Genomic DNA, 22,076 nt, shown 5'->3' on the forward strand with positions numbered 1-22,076 from the left:
TCTTTCCCTCCTTCTTACTTTTTTCTTTACCCCCTTCTACCACTTTGAATCTCCACCCTTAAATTCCCCAATCTTCCTTGTGCAGGAAAGACTTTATGTACCCAAAGGACCCAGACTTACACGGTCACTTTTGCCCATTGTCTAGTGCTACTGAGATCAAGAAAAGGAAGGAGGGAAACTTGAGATGGAAGGTTAGGAAAAGGGTATGTTACAAAGAAAATAAGAACAAGCTCTGGCGAAGTACAGGTGGTAGCAAAACATAAATGACTCCAAACTTTAGACAGTGAAGCAAATCTTTTGCCTTGGGTTGCTTCTCTTGGTTCTGCCCTACCTGCTTCCCTGTCCTCCCATCCTCTGGGAGCTCCAGGAAGAGCAGCTGTGCCAGTGCCAGAAAAGGCAGGTGAGGAGCTCAGGGACAGGGCTGTAACTGATCAGGTGCTTCTGAGCTGCCACAGGGTCTGGAATTTATGGAGGTTACATGGTTAATCCCATGTCTCAGTGCTTCAGTTTCTTCTGCTGCAAAATGGGGAGATAATTTCTCCCTCATAGGTTGTTGTGAGACTTAAAGAGTTACTATATATGTAAAGCATTCTGAACAGAGCCTGGTGCACAGTAAACACACCAAGTTAGTAACTATTGCTAGACTGGGCATAAGGAGAAGTTTGTTCCTTAAGTAGGCAAGAACAAAACTGTTAAGAATTGTATTTAAAGAGCAAGCAGCCCTGTCAACCCAAACAAATATGCCTCAAGAACGAATACAGAAGGCCAAGCTTAGAAAAGTAAGTGCTTGACCTTTCTGAGACCCTCTTTATATTTCAGCTTTTTTGTTTGTTTCAAATTCTGTATAATCAAAATGGTTACTGGGAAATTTCAGCAACTTTTAATATAATTCCTCTGAAATATAATATATTCTATAATCCCTCTGTCACTAAGGAAACTAAGTTTCCTTAGTGCTTATCTTTACTTAGAGCCTGTCTTTACTTGTTTGGTCATTTTGTATTTCCCTGTCTTTATTTTTCCCATAACCAGCAAACAGAAATCGACACCCATGTTTAACTTATAAAGAAACATATAACTTAGTCTACATAAGTGGGGAGCAAAACATTTTATAACCAGCTTTTCCCACTGTCCCATATCCATGCTTGCAGAGTTGAAATTTAAAGTCTTTGGACTAACACTGGATCAAGAACTAACTCTAAAAATGTATTCTTTGTGGAGGGATAACAATTCCAAATGGCTTGTAATCTTTGCCCATGGCTTGAGCTAAAGTTTCATAGCTAGTCACAGCCACAAAACACCTAAAGACAGCTGTTGAGTGGAATTTGTCCTTTTTTACAGCCTTATATTGGAAATTTGATTAAAGAATAAAATATAATTGAGAGAATATCTAATTTTTCCCACTTAAAATGTGAGTTGTAAATTCACATTTCAGGTTGCTTCCTTCCTTCTTGAGCAAATAGAAAGGGAGATAGTGCTAGACAGTAACCAGTTGTGTTTCTCAGCACCAATTCCTACAACTAATTTACTAAGAAAAAAATCTAAGAAGATCAAATTATAGCCTTTCCAGTAAATTCAGGGCTTTTTATTCCTGATTTCTTTAACATGGCAGTTTGGCTCCTGAGGATTGATTCTAGCTATATTTAATAGGGAATAGATGATCAGAACAAGCCAGGAAAAAAAATACTTGGAATGTAGAACAAAATGCAACATAAAGATGGGAGAGAAAATGTTATCTTTCTTTCCTTTGAGTTAGGCCTGGAAAGGAACCAAAAATTGTGTCTCACATGGGACTTTAAGTCATGAAAGCTTAAGCATAAAAGTATCAAGTATTGAGGCTTTTAAAAAAAATCTGTGACTTACTGGAGGAGCATCATTAGTCTGTAGTCATACTTTTATCACTTTAATATTTTGTGCCCCAAACGACTGCCTCACTTGCCTCTCCCTTGCCCTCGCCTGACAGTGGTCAGTGTGCTTTATAGAGGGAACAGAGAGGGCTGGCCAGCCTGGGGAATTCCCGGAGAGGAAGCGCATGTGGGATGAGATGGTGAGAATGTGTGTGATGTCTTTTCCTTTCTCTATGAGGCAGGAGGGGAAGTCATCAGCTAAGAGGAGCAGGACAGGCCTTGGGAGAGGGGGAATGATGTAGCATGGCTGGTGAAGAGCCTGGGAGAGGGAGAAGGTCCAGGACAAGTGGAGGACCGCCACACAGCCTTGAGTACTCTGCCCACAGCTGGATATCGCCACTTGTGGTGATGCTGTCTGCCCGGTGCCTTATGTTTCTCCAGCAGCCCGCAGGTGTTGTAGAGAAGACAGGAATGACCCAAGGTCTGGGGTTGCTGGGGTGGAAGGCCAGGAACCAGGGAGAGGAGGGCAAAGATGCCAGGTGATCCTGCATCTGAGACAGGGAGGCAGGTAGAAGAAAGGTCAGGAGATGGCTGGCTGGACCCAGGGTGTTAGGGGGCAGGTGGGGGCACAGAGGATTCCAGATGAATATTTAGAGGTTGTGGCTGAAGAGAGAGTGGACTGGAATTTGAAATTTCAGAAGAAATGCAGTTCTAAGTGAAGCCACATAAATGACTTTCTTGCTGGTAAGTTGTCTTGAGTGTGTGGGAAGTAACGTGAACAAAATGGCACCTACACCATAAAACAAGGGTTCCTTAGGCTTCTGAGTGTTGTATGTCTACTGGATAAGACATAGAAATACAGTTTCCCCAAGATTGGGTGTTGTTAATATATCACAATGATGGCCAGAAACAGTGGTCAAGAAACAAAGGAGTGGACACAAAAATATATGCATTTTTGAATTCAAACCCACTGGTTTCTCTAGTTAACATTACTCAGCCTTCAGGTCTAGATTCAGTGCTGCTTGTCCTCCGGGAAGATGCCTTCCCTAACTCCACCCAACCCCACCTTGAGAGCCCCCTGCGCTCCCGGCACAGCTCTCACTGTTTGCTCCACGTCTGTCTTCCCACTCGAGCGCCAGGACTAGCCTTTACGTCCTGCCTTCCGACTGTCTCCATCTTAATTTTCTTTGTTACCCCATCTTAATTTTCTGACGGACCAGCCCTTTAAGCTAGTTCCTGTTTTTTCTTACTCCTCCCCCCTTCTCCTTCCCCAGAGTTTACTGTTCCAGGCTTCTGCTCAGCTCCCCCACTGGAGAGCTCACCCATGTTCATAGCCTCCATCGTCTCTACATGCAGGGTGCCCACCGGACCTTCAGTCCTGTCTGCCTCCAGGCTCAGATTACCTACTGGACTTCTCTACCTGCTGTCTCTCCAACATCTCAGTCAACGCAGCCTAAAGCCAAACATGTCCCCTCCTCACTCCTAACTCAGGAGACCAGTGTTCCCTCTTTTGTCAGGAATGCTTGAAACTAGGTTTCTCTCCTCTCCTTTACTCCTTTACTTGTCACTCATCACGTACCACTGGGGTTTTGTTTTTCTTGAGAGGGTCTTCTTTATTCCTTCCTTCCCTCCCCACTTCTATCATCCTAGACTAGACCCTCCTTTCCTCATTCTGCTTCAGTACGAGGCCCTGATATAACCAGTGTCCGATCTCCAGGCATCCTGCATCCATCCTGCGTACCATTGCCAGATTTTTGCATAAAGTTTAATAAATATTGACAAGGGAGTTATCACTAAAAACAAAAAGGGAAACTTCTGGGACTCGCTGCCCTGGGCACTCACTGGCTTCTCTGCCTTATTTTCAAGGTTCTCCATAAGTACACCCCAACCTCCTGCTTTCAAACACATGCCTGTTTCTCAAGTATTTGCCATATTTTGTTTCTTTCCTTTCTTGCCTGAAACAGAGTGCTTGTCCTTCTGCAGCCACCTAAATCCTGTTCATCCTCAGGCCCTTCTGATCCAACTGTCACTGATCTCTACTCCTGGGGACACTCCTATTGTGCCTGGAGTTGGTATGACCCAGATTAGTGCCAACACACTGCCTGTACCTTACTGTGACATCCCCGTTGCTGTCTGGGGGAACTGTGTTTTCACATGGGCACCATGAGTCTTGTCTCAACTAGATTGTAGGTGCTTTCAGAGCAGAGACTAGAAAATACGACTTCATGACTCCCACTGTGCCTGGGATATTTCCATAGCAAATACTTACACACTTATAGGATTAACTGAAACACTGGACACTGAGGGTGTTTAACTTGAACTTAAAATGCCGACCTCATCATCTTGATTAAAATGTCAAAATTTTCAGCAGATTTTGCGTAATATTTTAGGATCACAAAAGTAGACTCAACAAAGAAATGGGTTGACAGCAGGAGTGAAGTAGAAAAAAATCAGGGTTCATTAGTACCTCTAGATGCACTCATTATTTTTGTTTCTGTTCTTTTTAATCAGAAAAGTTTAAAGAGCTCTCTCCGTGAAGAAATATTCTTGAGTGGCTGAGGGGCACAGCTCCCAGACTGAAAAGTATTTGGGGTGGGGTCTGCTACCTTCTTTTCTGATGTTCCTGCTCAACTTCTGTTCTTATTCTTCTGACTTCTTCTATTAGGAAAGAGAATACTAAGAATATCTGTTCCTTCTCAATCCAGATAGAAGCAAACCCAAGTTATATTCCAAATATTTGCATATTTTCCTCTAACCAGCTCTTTGTCCTGTTCTCTCAGCAGGCTCTGAAGTCATCTGTAATTTTTATATCCCCTCCGTAACAATACTTTGATCCTTGCCCCCAGCTTGCAGATTAAGTCACCACAGCAGAGTGCAGTGAGGGGTGCCCGAGGTTATACAATAAATCTGGCCCCAAACCGGGTAGCCTTGGTTCCAACCTGTTGATTGGTCACCCAGCCGCACTGCAGGCACAAAGGAAGCTGCACCCACAGCATTCTGTTGTGGATGGTTGCTGAGTTCACAATCATTATTGGGATCGCTTTGTTTCCTGTTAGGACTAGCATTTTCTTTCTCCAGGTCAGGGAGGCCTGTGGGCTTCTCTATAGCCCCCAACCCAGCACTTTGAATACAGAAGCTAGAGGATGTGCTTTAGAGAAGCTTTGTGGCTGTGTGAACCAGAGGGTGGGCCTTGATTGCCTGTGTGTGGTCTCCATCAGCAAAGCCAGGGCTGGGGCAATGTTATTTAGTTGTAACAAATGAATTTAGACCATGGAGGTGTTTTTGCTTTTGGTTGGAAAAGGCCGGGCTAGTGACTAAGTTCACTTTGGAGGAGTTGGGGTGTTCTTTTGCTATAAGAGAAGCTGGGTCCTCTAAAAGAGCCGTTTACCATTCCTAGGTCTTCCCCTCATCACATCAACACTATCAGGGAGACTTGGTTATGACTGACGTAAACAGTGGCTCCAACAATTCAAGCAGCTGCGGGTGGAGAAACCGTGTCTTAGAACTTCACACACTGTGCTAAGCCTAAAGAAGCAGCGTGGGTTGTTGGCTTTGTGACAAGTTCTTTTTCATTTTTAAGAAAACAGTTGTGACTCTTAGAGGCCAACTGGGAACAACTGAAGAAATGTAGGAAAATGAGGTAAATACATACATGGCGGGGTAGGGAGGGGACAAAACCAATGTTATGGGCTGGCTGCTTGGCTGTAGTAGCAATGTTAGCAGCAACACTCCACCCGGGTGAGTAATAGACCCCATTCATGGGAGAGAGACTAGGGCCTCTGTGAGCGCAGTGTGCGAGTGGGTGCTGGCGGAGTTGGGCTGGTGGGCTGATTGTCTAGCAAGAAGCTCCGGGTTGTAAACAACTGTGAATAGGTGCAAAGCAAGCTGCCCTTGGAACATACTACTGAGTGCAGCTGCTCAGAAATGGGAAGCTAGTTTTGCCTGTGGTTCCAAAGGTTACTCTCCTCTTCGTTTCCTTCCCAGGATCTCTTGCAATAGAAACAGCAGATTAGTTTCAATTGAGAATTTTCTGAGAATTCTTAAACACTTATGCTGTCTTAAAGTCTGCCGTTAGGGATTCCCTGTTACTTCGCATTAAGCCTCCAGTTCCTTCAGTATGTATCGTGGAAGAAGTAGAAGGGGGTTTTGGCCTTCAGAGATGGACCTTATCTAAGTGAGCACTGTTAAGACCGAGAGGAAGTGACCCACTCCCCCCAAGCCAGTGAAAGTGATTGTGCAAAGTGTAGGCAGATGCCATTATCAGAAATGGATGCTTCCTGCTGTCCTTCACCCTACCCTAGAGCATTCGGTCCGCCATGACCAGCCAAACTAAGGGGGAAATTACCAATGTTGATCTAGCCCTTAGAATAGTATTCCTCACCTTTTTTGACAGTAAAGCACAATAAAAATGCATTTTACTTTATAACCCTAAAGGTATATACACACAACACTTAAAGTTTCACAAAACAATACTTATACTTACTACTTTCAATGTACTCTGCCATTCTCTATTCTGTTCTTCCTTTTTCTTCCTTTTTTTTTTTTTTTAAAGCTGTTTGTGGCTTCCTAAGTGGTGCTAGCAGTTTAAAAATCTCTACCCTTGGGGATAAGATGCCTGTGCTGATTATCTCTAGACAAAGTCTCACTGAGGCTTGGTTCTAATCTCCTGTGTTCCTTGGACTTTTCGCATGCTTGGCTTTTGCAGTTATCACCCTCATGTGGAGTAATCCTGGGGGGATGTGAAAGGCCTGAAGTCAAGAAGGAATTCCCACAGCCCAGGTTAGGCCGGTACTGCCTGGTGCTCTCAGTGTGTACAACTGGTTTTTTATCAGGGGCAAAGGGTAGGGGACTTGAGGATGAGGTCTTTGGGCACAAAAGCAAAGCCCTTGCCCCGGGGCTTGTGATGTGGGCTCAGCTACTCCGCCAGCCTGGACATCCTGGAATCAGCGTTGTCCTCTCCCTGTCAGTCTGTTGAAAGCCCAGGAGACCGATGTGTCAAGCCCGAGGGGAGAGCCTGCTTCTCCAGGCAAAAGGTTGCATCTTAACTGTGGTAAGCACTGGGGACAGAATCCTCGAGGAAGGGTGGTGCTGTCTCCTAGTGGTAGGAGGAAAGGGAGGACACGTGGCAGGCAGTGGTGGCAGGGGCCTCATCTGAGGTGGTACCTGGCTGGGCATCCTGACCCCAGTTCTTCCCAAGTGACCAACTGTTTGAGTGACAGGTGGCTCCACCCCCAGCATGGTTCTTTGCACCAGCGTTCAGAGAACGCCTACTGGGTATCAGGGACTGACATGGATGCTGAGGTAGGGTATCTACAACAAGGCATCTATCTCGTGCCTTGGGTCAGAGTTCACAGTGTAATTGGGCAGAGGCAGTTAAATAAAAAATCTCAATACAAGAAGATGGATGTAAGAAGGTGTTGTGGCTATAATAGCCAGGAAGGACACAGAAGCAACCTAACTGTCAATCAATAGATGAGTGGATAAAGGAGATGTTGTACATATATACAATGGAATATTACTCAGCCATAAAAAAGAATGAAATAATGCCGTTTGCAGCAACATGGACGGACCTAGAGATTGTCATCCTGAGTGAAGTAAGTCAGACAGAGGAAGACAAATATCATATGATATCACTTATATGTGGAATCTTAAAAAATGGTACAAATGAACTTACTTATAAAACAGAAATGGAGTCACAGATGCAGAAAACAAACTTATGGTTAGCAGGGGGGAAAGTGGGGGAGGGATAAATTGGGAGATTGGGATTGACATATGCACACTACTATATATAAAATACATAACTAATAAGGACCTTCTGTATAGCACAGGGAACTCTTACTCAATACTCTGTAATGGCCTATATGGGAAAAGAATCTAAAAGAGTGGATATATGTGTATGTATAACTGACTCATTGCTGTACAGCAGAAACTAACATAACATTGTAAATCAACTATACTCCAATAAAATTTTTTGAAAAAAAAGAGAAAAAAAGAAGGTGTTATGGCAGTACAGGTAAGAGCAGGGGGCCCAATTCAGACTTCCCAGAGGCGGATGCCTGTAGAATTTAGTTAGGACTAGCAGACTTCCTTTAGCAAGGGGAGTGAGGCTGACAGGCCACAGGACTGCTGGTGCAAAGGCTGGTGTGTGTGAAATAGCAAGGGTGTCTGAGCTTTCAGCCAGTAATTTGGTACACTGTCAACTAGTGGAGAGCATCTGAAGGGGTTTCAAGAGCTCAGGTAGTCTCATGGTTAGATCTGAGTTTTAGAAAGGTCACTCTGTGGGGAGGATGGGCTGGCCAGAGATCTTTCAGTCAGCTGTACTGGTCTGACTGAGAAGTGAAGATGACAGGAAAGGGTGAAGAGAGGTTTAGAAGAAGCAATTCACAAGATTAAATAATTAGATACAGAAGAGGAAGGAAAGGAGGACTTTCAGATTTCTGGCACAGACACATGAAGTGTAGTCAGACACAAAGAAAAAATGGAAACAGATTTTAGGGGAGAAGACAGTAGAAATGGCATTTGAGTACCCCCATGTGCAGGTAATTATTATCTATCTACCTTCCTCTATCTATACCTCTATGTATGTTCCCATTTAATCTTCCCATTTCAGACTTCAAATTAAGCAGTGTTATTAGAATTTTTTAGATTTCTGGGTTAGATGCATGATAAAGTACAACATACAGTAAGTGGCTGAGCCACCACTGGTGTTCAAATTGCCTGACTACAAAGACAGTGTTTGTTGGTTATAATCCTGTGGTTTCCCAGTTTTGAACATGTTAAATTTGAGGTGCCTGTGGAGTTTCCAAATGGAAAAGTACAGAAAGAAGATGACTGTACAGAAAAGTCACTTTGGTTAGAGAGAGTTTGGACTATGCTTTTGAGAAGCATATCTCAACTCCTTGATTATGAACCTTGATTTGAAAAAAAAAAATCTTACTCCTATTCCTGCCTTGTCTGGGGCAAGCTTTAATGGATTTTTACTATTAGGAACTTCCTTTTCATTCAGTATTTTTCCCTGAACTATATAGCTGCTGTCACCCTGACTATATTCCAAGTCAATAGATTCATCGATACACCCATTTGAGAAATTTTAACTTTAAGTATATAAGATGATAGACATGCTGGATGCTTTTTTTTTTTTAAGGTTGAAAAGAGAAAAGGGTCTCTGTATTCTGAATGAGAAGATGGTAGAGAGTGGTTCTTTCCCTTTCCCTGGATTCCCCTGAAAAAATAAACAGCTGTATGCCTCCACGCAACACCAGCTGCCCCATCACCTTTTGTCCAGATCAGTTAGGTTACATATTGTTTTTAAGGAATTAAGAGTAGTCTGTTTCTTTTTGGTAACTCAGTAACCTATTTTCTTGTCATTTTTTCTCTTCCTAAATCTAATAGGTTGCACTTAACTTTCACAAAAAGGAGTACACAGAATAGCTGCGTAAGGCCAATCCCGAACTTAATGAAGGATGTCAGAGTGGGAGCATTCTGATGTGCCAGTGTCCTCATTCTGCAGTGTGTTCCGTTTTCTCCCATTTCCGAAAAAAATGGTATTAAAATATTTTGTGAAATAAGAAGCTCCGTTTACATTTTTAATGACCAACATGCACATCTGTTCTAAAGAATACAAAGTCCTATGGTCTTGAAGAAGGAAGTACCCATTTAAAACTGACCCTAAATAAAAACAGACCTGAATGGACGTCAGAATGTTTGTTAGTGGCAGGAGAGTAAAAAAATGGCAATTTATTCAGTTATTTGCCACTTGTTTTGTACTAAGCCTCATGTTCTTCTGGATATCGATCGATAACCACATCGTGAGCCATATGAAGTCCTACTCTTACAGATACCTCATAAATAGCTACGACTTTGTGAATGATAGCCTGTCTCTTAAGCGCAGCGAGGATGGGGCTCCTCGATACCAGTACTTGATAAACCATGAGGAGAAGTGTCAAACACAAGACGTCCTGCTCTTACTGTTTGTGAAGACGGCTCCTGAAAACTACAATCGCCGTTCTGCCATTAGGAAAACATGGGGCAATGAGAAGTATGTTCGCTCTCAACTTAACGCCAACATTAAAACTCTGTTTGTCTTAGGAACACCTTCTGACCCACTGACAAGAGAAAGACTTCAGAGAAGACTGGTTTGGGAAGATCAGATGTACAATGATATAATTCAGCAAGCCTTTGCTGATTCTTTCTATAATCTTACTCTTAAATTTCTTCTGCAGTTCAGTTGGGCAAATAGCTTTTGTCCACATGCCAAATTCCTTATGACTGCTGATGATGACATATTTATTCACATGCCAAATCTTATCGAATACCTTCAAAGTTTAGAACGAATTGGTGTTCAAGACTTTTGGATTGGTCGTGTTCATCGTGGTGCCCCTCCCGTCAGAGACAAAAGCAGCAAATACTATGTCTCCTATGAAATGTACCAGTGGCCGGCTTACCCTGACTATACTGCAGGAGCCGCCTACGTGATCTCTGGTGATGTAGCCGCCAAAGTCTATGAGGCATCACAGACACTTAACTCTAGTCTTTACATAGACGATGTGTTCATGGGCCTCTGTGCCAATAAGATAGGGATAGTACCACAATACCATGTGTTTTTCTCCGGGGAAGGTAAAACTCCTTATCATCCCTGCATCTATGAAAAAATGATGACATCTCATGGGCATGTAGATGACCTTCAGGACCTTTGGAAGGATGCCACAGACCCAAGAGTAAAAATGATTTCAAAAGGTTTCTTTGGTCAAATATACTGCAGAATAATTAAGATAGTCCTCCTTTGCAAACTGACCTATGTGGATACGTATCCGTGTAGGGCTGCCTTTGCCTAATAGTACTTGAATGTTGTATGTTTTCACTGTCACTGAGCCAGACGTGGATGAAAAAACCTTTAAATGTTTGTCTATACCATAAGTGAAATGAATATGAAGAACAAAGAAATATTCTGAAAGCCCTATCAGAATGTTTCTTTGATTCTAGAAGCCCTTCAATATAACTTATCTACTTCATTGCCTAAATTCATATCAAGGAATTTATATTTAGACAAGGTTTATGAAAACAAAACTAAGGGGAATTTCAAGTTCACAGTACCACGTGTATATTAAAGGTGTAGAGAAGTTATTAAGGTGCCTAGGTGTTAGCATAACTGCTTTTGGAAAATACCAAGTAAGTGTATAGTACAGCATTTCAAAGAAATGGATATATTGTTAGACCAGGTATATAAGTTTATTTTGAGTAAAGAGCACTTGATGGAGTTCGTGGAGGCAGGAGAGGATTGGCATAGAAGAAAGTACATGAATCTGGTAAAAGAAAGTTTCCTCTTCTTCAGAGGAGATTTAGGAAAATGTACACAATTTCTTTATAAACTGCCAAATCACTTACTGTCACATCCATGTAGCTATTCTCCCTGGATAGTGTTGGAGTCATTTTAAATATATTCATATCTTTTTTTCAAAGTTTAATGTGAAATTTGAGAAGTCATTAGTTCTGCCCTAACTAGTACTTTATTATGGTTCTTTTCGATTATTAGAAAATGACACAAAACATGGACAGTGTCTTACTCATGGGGTCCTTCTCTAGAGAGATCATTGTTAAGTCGAATAAGCTGATTTTAATTTAATGAATTTTTCAACTGGTTTTTAAATATTCAATATGGGTCTGCTTTTAAGGCAGCTATTTGAATGTAAGTTTACATAGAGGAATATAATAATGAAGAAGAATTCAAAAGGAAAGATAGAACATTAAAAGCCTCCTTTCTCCATAATTTATAAAATAAAAGTTTTCGTGTCTAAATTGTATTGATTACTAAAATTAGACTACCCCTCTCCAACAGGGTCTCATAAACCACCGTACTTTGTTCTGAGTTCAGCTTTTAAAATTGAGAGTATTAAACATCAAATCGAAGCTGTAGTATTTAAAAAAAAATCTACTCTTTCATCACAACAACTGTCAGAGGTTATCTTCAACTTATAAATATTTCCAACTTCAAAGTAGAATGAAAGTGATAGAAAAGTCACCAGAATGAGATTTAAAGCATTTGTAAAGCTATAGCTTTCTTGTAATCAAAGAGGTGTGGCTGAGATCCAATAGCGCGTTACATTTATTTTACAGAGCAGGATAAAAATGTGGCTATGATGCAAACAACCTCCCCTCACTACAGAAAGAACTAGGTGATGTCTGTTGTTAGGGGGATTATATGAAAGCCAAAATAGTGACTTCAGCAAAAGCAGTTGAACTGATTATAAACCCTTTGTCTGCAGAGGCTCCTGTTAGGGAAAACTAAGATGTATCACTTAGTAAGATGCCTGAAACATGCAAAAAAACTAAAAAAGAATTCTCAGTGTACACAACTGGATGATGATACGTATAATTTGTTGCAGGTAGCTTCTCAATGTTTACAGAAATTTTTTGTTAATTTTTTTCTATTTTGAAAATTGAAGCTTGTTTACATTGATTGCTCAGATAATTTAAAATTTTTAACTCATGTCAAAACTATGGTATCAAACATTCTAGTTTTTAGTTACTTTCAGAGTAGGTTCAGGGTTTTTAGATCATTACAGTTTTAATTTTCTGACCAGTTTAAAAAACTGGAGAGAACAAAAGCGCATTTTGACAAAGCAGGTTTATAATTAATTTTTATTAGTTGATCCTTTAATAACCGTTTGCCTTTTGGCCATATATATGCCCTGTGTATCTATACTTGTAACTGTTTAAATTTGCCATTGGTTGAAAACATCAGTGTCTCTGTGGCCATCAAAATGATCTTGTTTACAGCAATACTTTTGTGAAACAGTTATTTATTTGTGAAAGAGCTCCCCTCAGTTGTGTTCATCTTTTTACTTTTGCTTAAAATAGAATGAAACAGTTAAATATGAAGGAAATATGAAGGCACTTCCTTTTTTTAATAAGAAGGAAATTGCTAGACTCTTCCTTCATCAGATTTTAAGTACTGAGAAGATTAATTGTAAATAAAGGATTCCAACCTTTTAAAAAGGAAGGAAAAAACTTTTTGGTGCTCCAGTGCAAGGCTGTCTTTTAAAATCATCAATAAAGGGAAAATAAACTCTTAGCCTGGATGGTCAATTGACAGTTATACACAGTGTTATTGCTAAAAACGTTTTACCTCTTGGTTGGTTTGCGTCTTTTTTCCATATTATTAATTTTATACCAAAATGTTAAATATTTATATTATTTGAATTTTGCTTATATGGCAAAATAGAGGGTTTTTTTAAAAATAAATCTATGATTTCCAATAAACAACTTGAAAATTGTCAACAGATGTGTATTTTCGCAAAGCTTTTTAAACTCCTGTGTGAACACCATTTGTTTATATAATCAACTAGTTCTGTTTAATGTCAGAGAGGTCTGTAGTACATGATCGTAATCCTATTTCCTGTTCAGACTTGCTGCTGTGCCCACGATAGAGGATTATTGTGCCCTCTGCATTGTGGAGCCATCTAAAATGCTTCTTTTGTTTGTTGAAAGATTTATGCTGGAATGTCTAAGTGGGGGAATTCTTCTTTCCTAATAGATTGTTCAGGAAAAGATGAAATAAGAACCTATCTATAGCCGTAGTGCCTTAAGACACCATTTGAAAGGTCATATTTTCCTTTTATTTGATATCATTAGCTATCCAACAGTTGATTCAAATTTAGCCCTAGTCTCTTAACATTAGGAATATTCTTAGGCCTGCTCTGCAGTGTTTGGTGTTTCAGTATATCTGTACATAGTATGTGCTCATCTGCTTTTCACCTGATTCTGGCTTGATTCTTAGCATAGTACATGGTGTGATTCAATCTATATATTTTTTAAAACTTGGAAGCATCTGAATTATTTGGTTGTAGTAGAACTTTTACTTGCAAGGCATGGCTGGGGTGTTTGTAGTTGGGACTAAAATGATGATAACTCAGAAGAGTTAAGCTGAACTATTTTGGGGACTTTAATTGAATACCATAGCTACAGTGAGAATCAGACAGGGTTACTCATTCTTCTGTAATAATGAGAGAAATGTTAGATGTCTCCTTGACTCTGCTTTCCCTGCAGTGACTGCATTCTGCAGTTGGACTAGCCTCAGTCGCAGCTTTCATTATGATGTTCCTTTGCTCCAGACCTCAAAGGCTCCTTACTGCCCCAGCATCAAATCTAATCTCTTCTATCTGGTTTTCAAGGCCTTATCTAATCTTCTTTTCCTCCTTCATTCCCTGTAGCTTTATTTTTCCCACTGCCACTATTACCCATCACAGATCTCATTCATGACCTTACCTTGCATAAATTGGTTTCCCTTGCTAGGAACACTGTTTCTCCTGAAGCTGTTGAAATCTTGGATTTACAACCCTACCTTTGCTCCTCCATTAAGCATCTCCTCCCCTCCCTCTAAAATATATATTTAATCAAATATTTTATTGTGCTACCTAGGAATCATTTCATGTGTTTTTTCCTAGTTAAAATATAAGTTATGAATGTAGGGATTATGCACAATGCTATCTCATAGTGCTTAGAATCATTATTTTTTCCAAATATAATAAAGTAATGTTATTCTGGCAAGCCATCCAAAAATGAAAAGAGATTAATTATTCAGGACCCTTAATGGACACTATCTGGCATAACATTTTACCTGCACTACTTAAAAGCTTATAATTTATTCAACAAAATCTGAATGCTTACTATGTGCCAAGCATATTGTACCTATCAACTCTAGCCCAACAAATCTGTATTAGTTATACATAAAAACTCAAATCTATAAAATCAAAAATGAATAAGGAAATATAGATTAAACTGTTGCAGCGAAATGGTGATCTTATAGTATTTATTCAAAGCTGGTGGTACAACTAAAACAGTAGTCTTATAGATTCTCCTGTCTCCTTAATCCACTGGCTAATTTTGCCTTTTCTCAAAGTTCTTTTGCAAGAATCTTAGATATTTTTGTTTCATTAAATGCTGTAACTTCTCCCATTTGCATTTCTCATTAGAAGTATAATTTAATCATTTCCTGTAAATTAATACAATATTTCATCAACTAACGTAAAGGATTCATTATAAGAATTATAAAATTACAATTATAAAAGTAAGTATGGTTGTAGTCATAGAAAAGTCCCCAATGATATACAGTCACTTAAGGAAAACAACAGAATACATTGCCAGGTGGTGCTTTTCACACATAACCCAAGTAAATACACTTTCAGATAGGCTGAATTGGGCCATTTTCTATAACTCAAAGGTATATTTCAACCAGTAAGAGCCCACATGTTTCCTTGAGTACACCTTAAAGTGAAAGACTAGGAAGTAATCTAATTAAACTAATACTGGCTTTAATCGAGGGGCAAATTCCTAAAGATGTTTGTTCATTCATTCTACAGGCATTTTTTTGGAGGTCTGCTAAGAGCTAAACATGATAGACCCTTGGGATAAAAGCAGCTCATAAATGAATAAGTCAAATGGTGTGGGTAAAACAATGTGACAAAGGCTAGAATAGAAGCAATGATGCGGATTCTGAGTACAAGGAAAATTTTTTAAAAAATGAATTTCCTCTCATGCTTTTGGTCTTAACTGCCATAATTTAGGCTTTCTGATCTGCAGAGCATTCACATGCATGCAAACACCTTGCTGTAGGCCAAAAATAGCATTACATTTGTATAAATTGTGTTTATGGGGAACCTATATCCTTTAAATGCTTTAAAACCAATAATTCAATCAATATTAGCAATAGTTTTTCATTTACTGTTTTCTTGATAATACACTGTTTTTAAAAACTGAGTATCTTAGGAAGCCTGGTTTATGAGATGCCATTTTCAGCTCTTGCTTGTTGCTTTTATGAGATTCATGAGTTTTGTTCTCCGGTACACAATGAAGGTTAGTATAAAGAATAAATATGTGATTTTATCTAGGAAAGATAAGTGATGAGATTTAAAACAGAGCATACCCTACCCTCCTCCCCCATTACCCCCACCCTCTAAAGGGTTAAAATGACTTCTACAAAGAGATGTGCAATCTTACCTGCTGGGGGAAAGATTTTTGGAACTGTCAAGCTGCTCTGGCTCAGGGTTCTCCCGATCATGACTGCTTTCAGGTATTTCTTCATTCTGAAGTGAAAGAAATTTTGGTAAGATCATCTATTTGTTTGGGGGAGGAGGGTTCTTACCTATATTTTTCTATTCCTAAATGTCTTTGTTTTGTTGTTGTTTTTAATTTTCTAGATAAGCAACATATTCAGTTTCTCATTTTTCTCTTTCTTTCCTGGGTTATCCCCAACCACTCTGTGGATCTTTTACAGTTTCCCCTTGAGGCTTCCTTCAGGAACATCAAAAACTTATTCACAAAAGCAGGTATCCTTTTTCCTTAAATGAAGGGACTATTAACATTGTATTCTTCCCCCTTCCCTGTTGATTCACAAAAATGATTCAGAGTTTGCTACAAGGGACACCAAAGGGATCATCTGATTCAATGTTTCTTTTTTGTTTTTTTAGGTTTTTTTTTTTCTGGGTAAGAAATCAATGTCTGGAGAAGTTGTGGCCTGCCCAAGCCCAGAGAGAGAGCTAGACCGAGAGGAGATAAGTCCAGGGTCCACTTTCACAGGCTGGTAATCACAAGTCCGTTGCATCACACTGCCTTCTTAGGCCAGTGCACAGTGGTCACCAGTGCTGGCTTAAAGCCAGCTGGTGGTCGGAAGCCCTGCTCTACTGTGTGCCACCGCTGAGACCTTGGGGGTGGGTGGGGGGGAAATCCGGGAGGAGCCAAAAGGAGGGAGGAGACGCCAGCCCTACTCTGTCCTGCCAACCTCCCAGAAACCCTCATGCTGGGACCCATCTTGGCTGAGAGATGCATGTGCCACCAGGAAAGACCCTGAGTCAGACCAAATATGGGCCAAGCGAGATGATTGGCCAGAGACAACCTGGAAAGCTAATCCCATTACCATAAAACCTAAGACTGCAAGCCGTGTGGCAGAGCAGTTCTCCTGGGTTCCCTTACCCTTCTGCTCTCCACCCGGGTGCCCCTTCCCAATAAAGTCTTTTTTTTTTTTAAACATCTTTATTGGAGTATAATTGCTTTACAATGGTGTGTTAGTTTCTGCTGTATAACAAAGTGAATCAGCTATAGGTATACATATATCCCCATATCGCCTCCCTCTTGCGTCTCCCTCCCACCCTCCCTATCCCACCCCTCTAGGTGGTCACAAAGCACGGAGCTGATCTCCCTGTGCTGTGCGGCTGCTTCCCACTAGCTATCTATTTTACATTTGGTAGTGTATATATGTCCATGCTAATAAAGTCTTTTGCTTTGTCAGTAAGTGTGTCTCCTTGGACAATTCATTTCCGAGTTTTAGACAACAGCCCGCTCTCGGGCCCTGGAAGGGGACCCCCTTCTGTAACAGCACTATCTGCCGCTTAGGGTTGTAGATCTTTTTCAGAACACTGGGCGGACTTCCCTGGCAGTCCAGTGGTTAAGGCTCTGTGCTTCCAATGCAGGGGGCGCGGGTTCAATCCCTGGTCGGGGAACTAAGATCTAACATGCCAGATAACGCGGCAAACAATTAAAAAAAAAAAAAAGAATAACACTAAGCATTTAATTCTCAAAAAGAGACAAGACTCCCACTCAATTTACTTTCAAGAAAATATCATTTTAACCAGGAAGTGAATTTGTATATCATATTGATAGCAACGGGAGTATTATAAGGGTATTAACCAATAATGAACAAGTAGATAATTAGCCAGCATTTGAATTCTTCCTGCCTGCTAGGTTCTGTTTAAATGAGTTATTTTACATTCTCACAAAAGGGAGTATAGATTTAGAAAGGGCCCTCTTGCAAAAGTATTATTAAGGGAAATTTAATGACTAAACAAAGATCCCTTGTAGATTAGAGCTAAAAGTTGGACGATGAGCTTTTCCAAGATTCAGATGAACAGATAGGAAGAACGTTGCAAAACAGGTGAGAGTTACAGGCTGCTCAGTTAGTTGTAGACAATGCAAGAGAGTCCTCTCCCTGGATTAACAGAGAGCAGTCAAGGTAAGGCTGTTTTATTATCCACAATGCAGACCACAGAGACAGCAATTTAAAAGTGTTCAGTGTATGAAAGAAAACCATGGATTTTCTATCTTTTCATAGATGTCTTCCCAAATCTGGTATCATATCCAGAAAGCCAGCTAACAAATAAAGGAGAATTTGGGATACTAGTTTGTTAATTTAGCTCTAAAATACACGAGCAATCTTACATTCAGGTTCATATTTTTTCTTTTAAAATAGGATATCATTTCAATAAGAATCTAAATTTTTAGTTCCGTCTCTTAACTATATTTGACCAGAGACTAGAATATATTTTTCATTTCAGTCAATATACAGAAGTAAATACCAGTCCCTGGATTCAAACCAATCTAGGTATTTTCACTACACTACCAAAGCTCTTTCTTCACATTTTCTATGTAATGTTGCACTAATCACTATGGCAGTTAATGTTACATTGCATCCCTTTCTAATTCCTCCTCTGTGATTGTTACTGTGCCAGAAACACTCACTGGACTTTGAGCTCCAGCCTTATTCATCTTTGAATCCACAACATGCAATACGTTCAGAAAGAGTAACCACCATTATTAACAAAACTCCCTCTCACTGTAAAACTTGCTTATGCTTGTGAAATGAATTGTGCTCTTTCCAACTCTATTGATCTAGTGTTAGTATGGTGGATTGTAGAGTCTCTTATTTCATGACAACCTAGTATAGTGATGGAAAAATAACACTGACTTAAGGTGCAGGTATGGGCTTTATCATCTTATACAGAATGATAACGTCCCTCTAATTTATAGACTTTGTCATGCATGAGAGGACCTCATGGGCTTGCTGAAATTCTTAGGCATGGACTTGGTCATGTCAACCCATATTCTTGTGGCCACATGTGAGACAGTTGGTGTCAGGGTGGAGGGAGAGTACTCTGTCAATCAAGTTTGATGGAATACAACACCCATGTTTTTGAGACTGTATGGGAAGGATCCACAGCAGATCTGGGGACTGCTTTAATAAGAGCTGGCAGTTAACTGCACTGTATACCAGTGTTTTGCTAAGGTTTAGCTGGATTAGTTCTGGTGCAGTGGCTTTAAAAACTGACCACAACCCACAGGAAAAATGTTTACATAATAATACTTATACACATATACTGTGATTTATAATAAGAAATATATATTTGGTCTTCATCCTGTTTCTGGCACAGAGCTCCTAAAACCCTTTAAATTTCTTGTAATAGTGTCTTGATATTTATAACAAACCCCTTTCAACCACACTTGAGTTTACGTTAATGAGGTAACTATTAGGAAGCACCTACAGCCAGCCAGTGTCTCAGAAGCACAGGTGACAACCTGGGTTTGCAATTGGCCTCTGAAGGGGCATGAGAGCAGTCTTATAAGGCTGAGCCCTCAATGTTTGGCATCTGATGCTATCTCCAAGTAGACAGTACAGAATTAACTGTTTGTTGGTGTTGGGGAAAAAATATACAACAGATGTACGTATAACTGAAAAATGTTTGTGTGATTTTGTGATGGGATACATTCTATTTTTAAATTCTATCCCATTCCCTTCTGTTCACCTATTTATTTTTTTAAAACGCTGGTGAACCCACCAAACTGAGTTCACTATCACCATTGTGATCTGTAATTTGAAAACCTCTTAAAGAGTGAAAAGAACGCAAACTGAGGTGTGAGAGGTAAATCTGGGTGGGAATCCCTGGCTTACTTTCTTTTTCTTTCTTTCTTTCTTGCTGTACACGGGCCTCTCACTGTTGTGGCCTCTCCCGTTGCGGAGCACAGGCTCTGGATGCGCAGGCTCAGCGGCCATGGCTCACGGGCCCAGCCGCTCTGCGGTATGTGGGATCCTCCCGGACCGGGGCACGAACCCGTGTCCCATGCATCGGCAGGCGGACTCTCAACCACTGCGCCACCAGGGAAGCCCCCTGGCTTACTTTTAAAGAAGTGGCCTTGGGTAGCACCTTAGTTCTCTATCAGTAAAATAGGGGTATTACATCTACATCAGAAGGTTTTTGTGGTAATTAGAGATAATGTATTAAAATGCTTAGCACAAAGAAAAGAATAAATGACATTTATGGTTGGCTCTTTAATATCTACTGTGTGGGGATTAAAATAGGTAATTATGGAAAGCACTCAACATGCTGACCTTCAGTAATTGCTGGATAGTTGCTACTGGACCCCATATTTCTCATTAGCTGGGAGATGTTGGCTGTCACTTAATCTCCCTGGGCATCCATTTCCTTCTGTGTAAAATGAAGGAGATGTTTCATTTGGCTATGAAACATTTCTCTGCTTATAATATAAAATACCAACATGAGTGCTATTGCTTCCAATTTTGAGATGAAAGCTCAATTGTAGCCAGAATACTTTTGGGAAAATTTTAAATTAAGCTTCCTGAAAGCTCTAGGAGGAAGAGAGCATATTCAAATAAATGCTTGCTTTTTTCAAATATTGGTCCTTTGATTCAAATAATGGACAGAGAAAACTGACCGCAGACCACCCCACCAACTGCTGCTTTATTTCTTTGTTAGGGTTTCCTTATGAGCCTCGGTGAATTATACAGTGAGGTGATTTTAAAGCAGAGCACTAAGTTTCTTGTGAAATCATATCCTGTTTCCCTTCAGTCACCCTGACTTGGGGATGCCCCAGGGCACCAAAGAAGGGATTTTCTCAGTCAACTGCTTTGAAAGGGAACCAACCCATAAACTACTCTGTTGGGAGGCCAATCAGGTAGGAGACTCCCTCCTCCTGGACTTTCCTTTTATTCTGAAGAAGGGTGGCAGTGAAGGCAGGCAGGCTGGCAGCTGCTCCAGGCCCAGCATCACTCCCTGACCCCCACCTCCACACTAGCCTCTCTCTGGTTTCAAAATGACACCAACCCACATGCAGGTTTTCTAGGATCACCTTTAATGATGAATTCCTGTATCTTCTCAGCAACATAGAAGCTGTTTTGTCTCCCCATATTTTGAAGAAAGAAATATTTTCAAAATTTGAAAAAAAAAAAACAAAACAGGTGAAGTGCCAAACCTGAAGGAATTTTTTTGTAAAAAAAAAATTTATTTCAATTTGTCTGAAGAATCTATCTTTTTTAAACTTATATTTAAAAAATTATCAAGAGGTAATTTTCAATTGATTATTGACATTTTTTTTCTTCCCCAAAGGGGAGAGAGCAACATTTGAAACAGAATCAAATTTTTCCCTCAAGTTAGGTGATTTCCCTTTATGATTTTAGGAATGCTTGGAGAGCAATTTCAGCTCCAGCTCTTTTAAAGAGATGGTATCTGGTGATTTAAGGTAAAAGTATGATTTATTATATTATCACATTTCTTAAAAAGGAAAGCTGCTAGACCTAATTCTGAGAGAGAAAAGGTAAGGCAGGTAAGGAGCTGAACCACCCTCTTCATTTAAAGCATGAAGTGATCATTGAAAGAAGCGTTTAAGGTTATTAAGTCTTTTCTGGGATTGCAAATTAATTATGAAAACCTGAGAAAGTAAAAGAGGTATAACAAGTAAGAATCACTGAATAGTTATAGAATGGCACAGCTCAGAGGAGGAGAGCAGGAAGGAAAGGGAAGGAAACCTCTGCAAAGGGCAGTCACCTCCAGCCTCAGTCTAGGGTGGCCTTAGAGACACTCTGTTTCCCAGAGGGAAAAACATCAACCTTGGAAAAGAGTAGCCTCCCCTCTCCATCGATGGTACTGCCGGGAAAGGGGAAACCCCACCCTCCTGATTTTTGAGATTCAGTGGGTTCTGATGTGGAGAATAAGAAGGACTTCTGAAGAACAGGAACCACCTTGAGAATCTATCCTTCAAGTGAATTCCTACCTGGCTGGTCTGTCCTATTTGCTCCCTCTCGTTGGCCTTTTTCCAGCACATCTTTTCTTCGTACACTTCGCTGGAGTTGCCTGAAGAAGCCACTACCTAAAGATTCCTTTAGATAACAGGGCAGTCAGTCCGTTTGAAAAGATGGCAAGTGTTTGCAGGAGGGTTAAGGGGCTGTCAGTCACTCAGCCATGCATTGCTGTGAACTAGCTCATTCAGATTCCTCCCACTTCTAGTCCAGGTCAGCTGCATGGGGAGGAGACTTCCAAGAGGGAGGGGAGGGGTGGCGAGGAAAGAGGAAGGTTTTAGGACATTTTATAGACTGAAGCCCTTTGGAGGGCTTGAGGAGACAGGCGTAACTGGTCCTGAAGCTTTGTGGAAAGGGGAAACAACTAGGGAAAG

The 22,076-nt window shown here is 40.5% G+C and overlaps 2 protein-coding genes across 2 annotated transcripts in view; one reads left to right on the plus strand and one right to left on the minus strand.

Moving 5' to 3' along the window:
- The window catches only part of MCF2L2 (MCF.2 cell line derived transforming sequence-like 2), a 199,095-nt gene that overhangs the window by 67,970 nt on the left and 109,049 nt on the right, over window positions 1-22,076 (minus strand). The window contains exon 15 of the mRNA XM_007468974.1: window positions 15,840-15,925. Within this exon, the coding sequence (XP_007469036.1) occupies window positions 15,840-15,925 (86 nt within the window). The remainder of the gene's footprint in view (window positions 1-15,839; window positions 15,926-22,076) is intronic.
- On the plus strand, window positions 9,506-10,966 carry B3GNT5 (UDP-GlcNAc:betaGal beta-1,3-N-acetylglucosaminyltransferase 5). Its single transcript, XM_007468926.1, has one exon. It carries the CDS (start codon window positions 9,533-9,535, stop codon window positions 10,676-10,678), a length of 1,146 nt encoding a protein of 381 aa, XP_007468988.1. The 5' UTR covers window positions 9,506-9,532; the 3' UTR covers window positions 10,679-10,966.

The sequence above is a fragment of the Lipotes vexillifer genome, unplaced genomic scaffold (genome assembly GCF_000442215.2).
Source record: "Lipotes vexillifer unplaced genomic scaffold, Lipotes_vexillifer_v1.1 scaffold263, whole genome shotgun sequence".
In the NCBI taxonomy this organism is placed as follows: domain Eukaryota; kingdom Metazoa; phylum Chordata; class Mammalia; order Artiodactyla; family Lipotidae; genus Lipotes; species Lipotes vexillifer.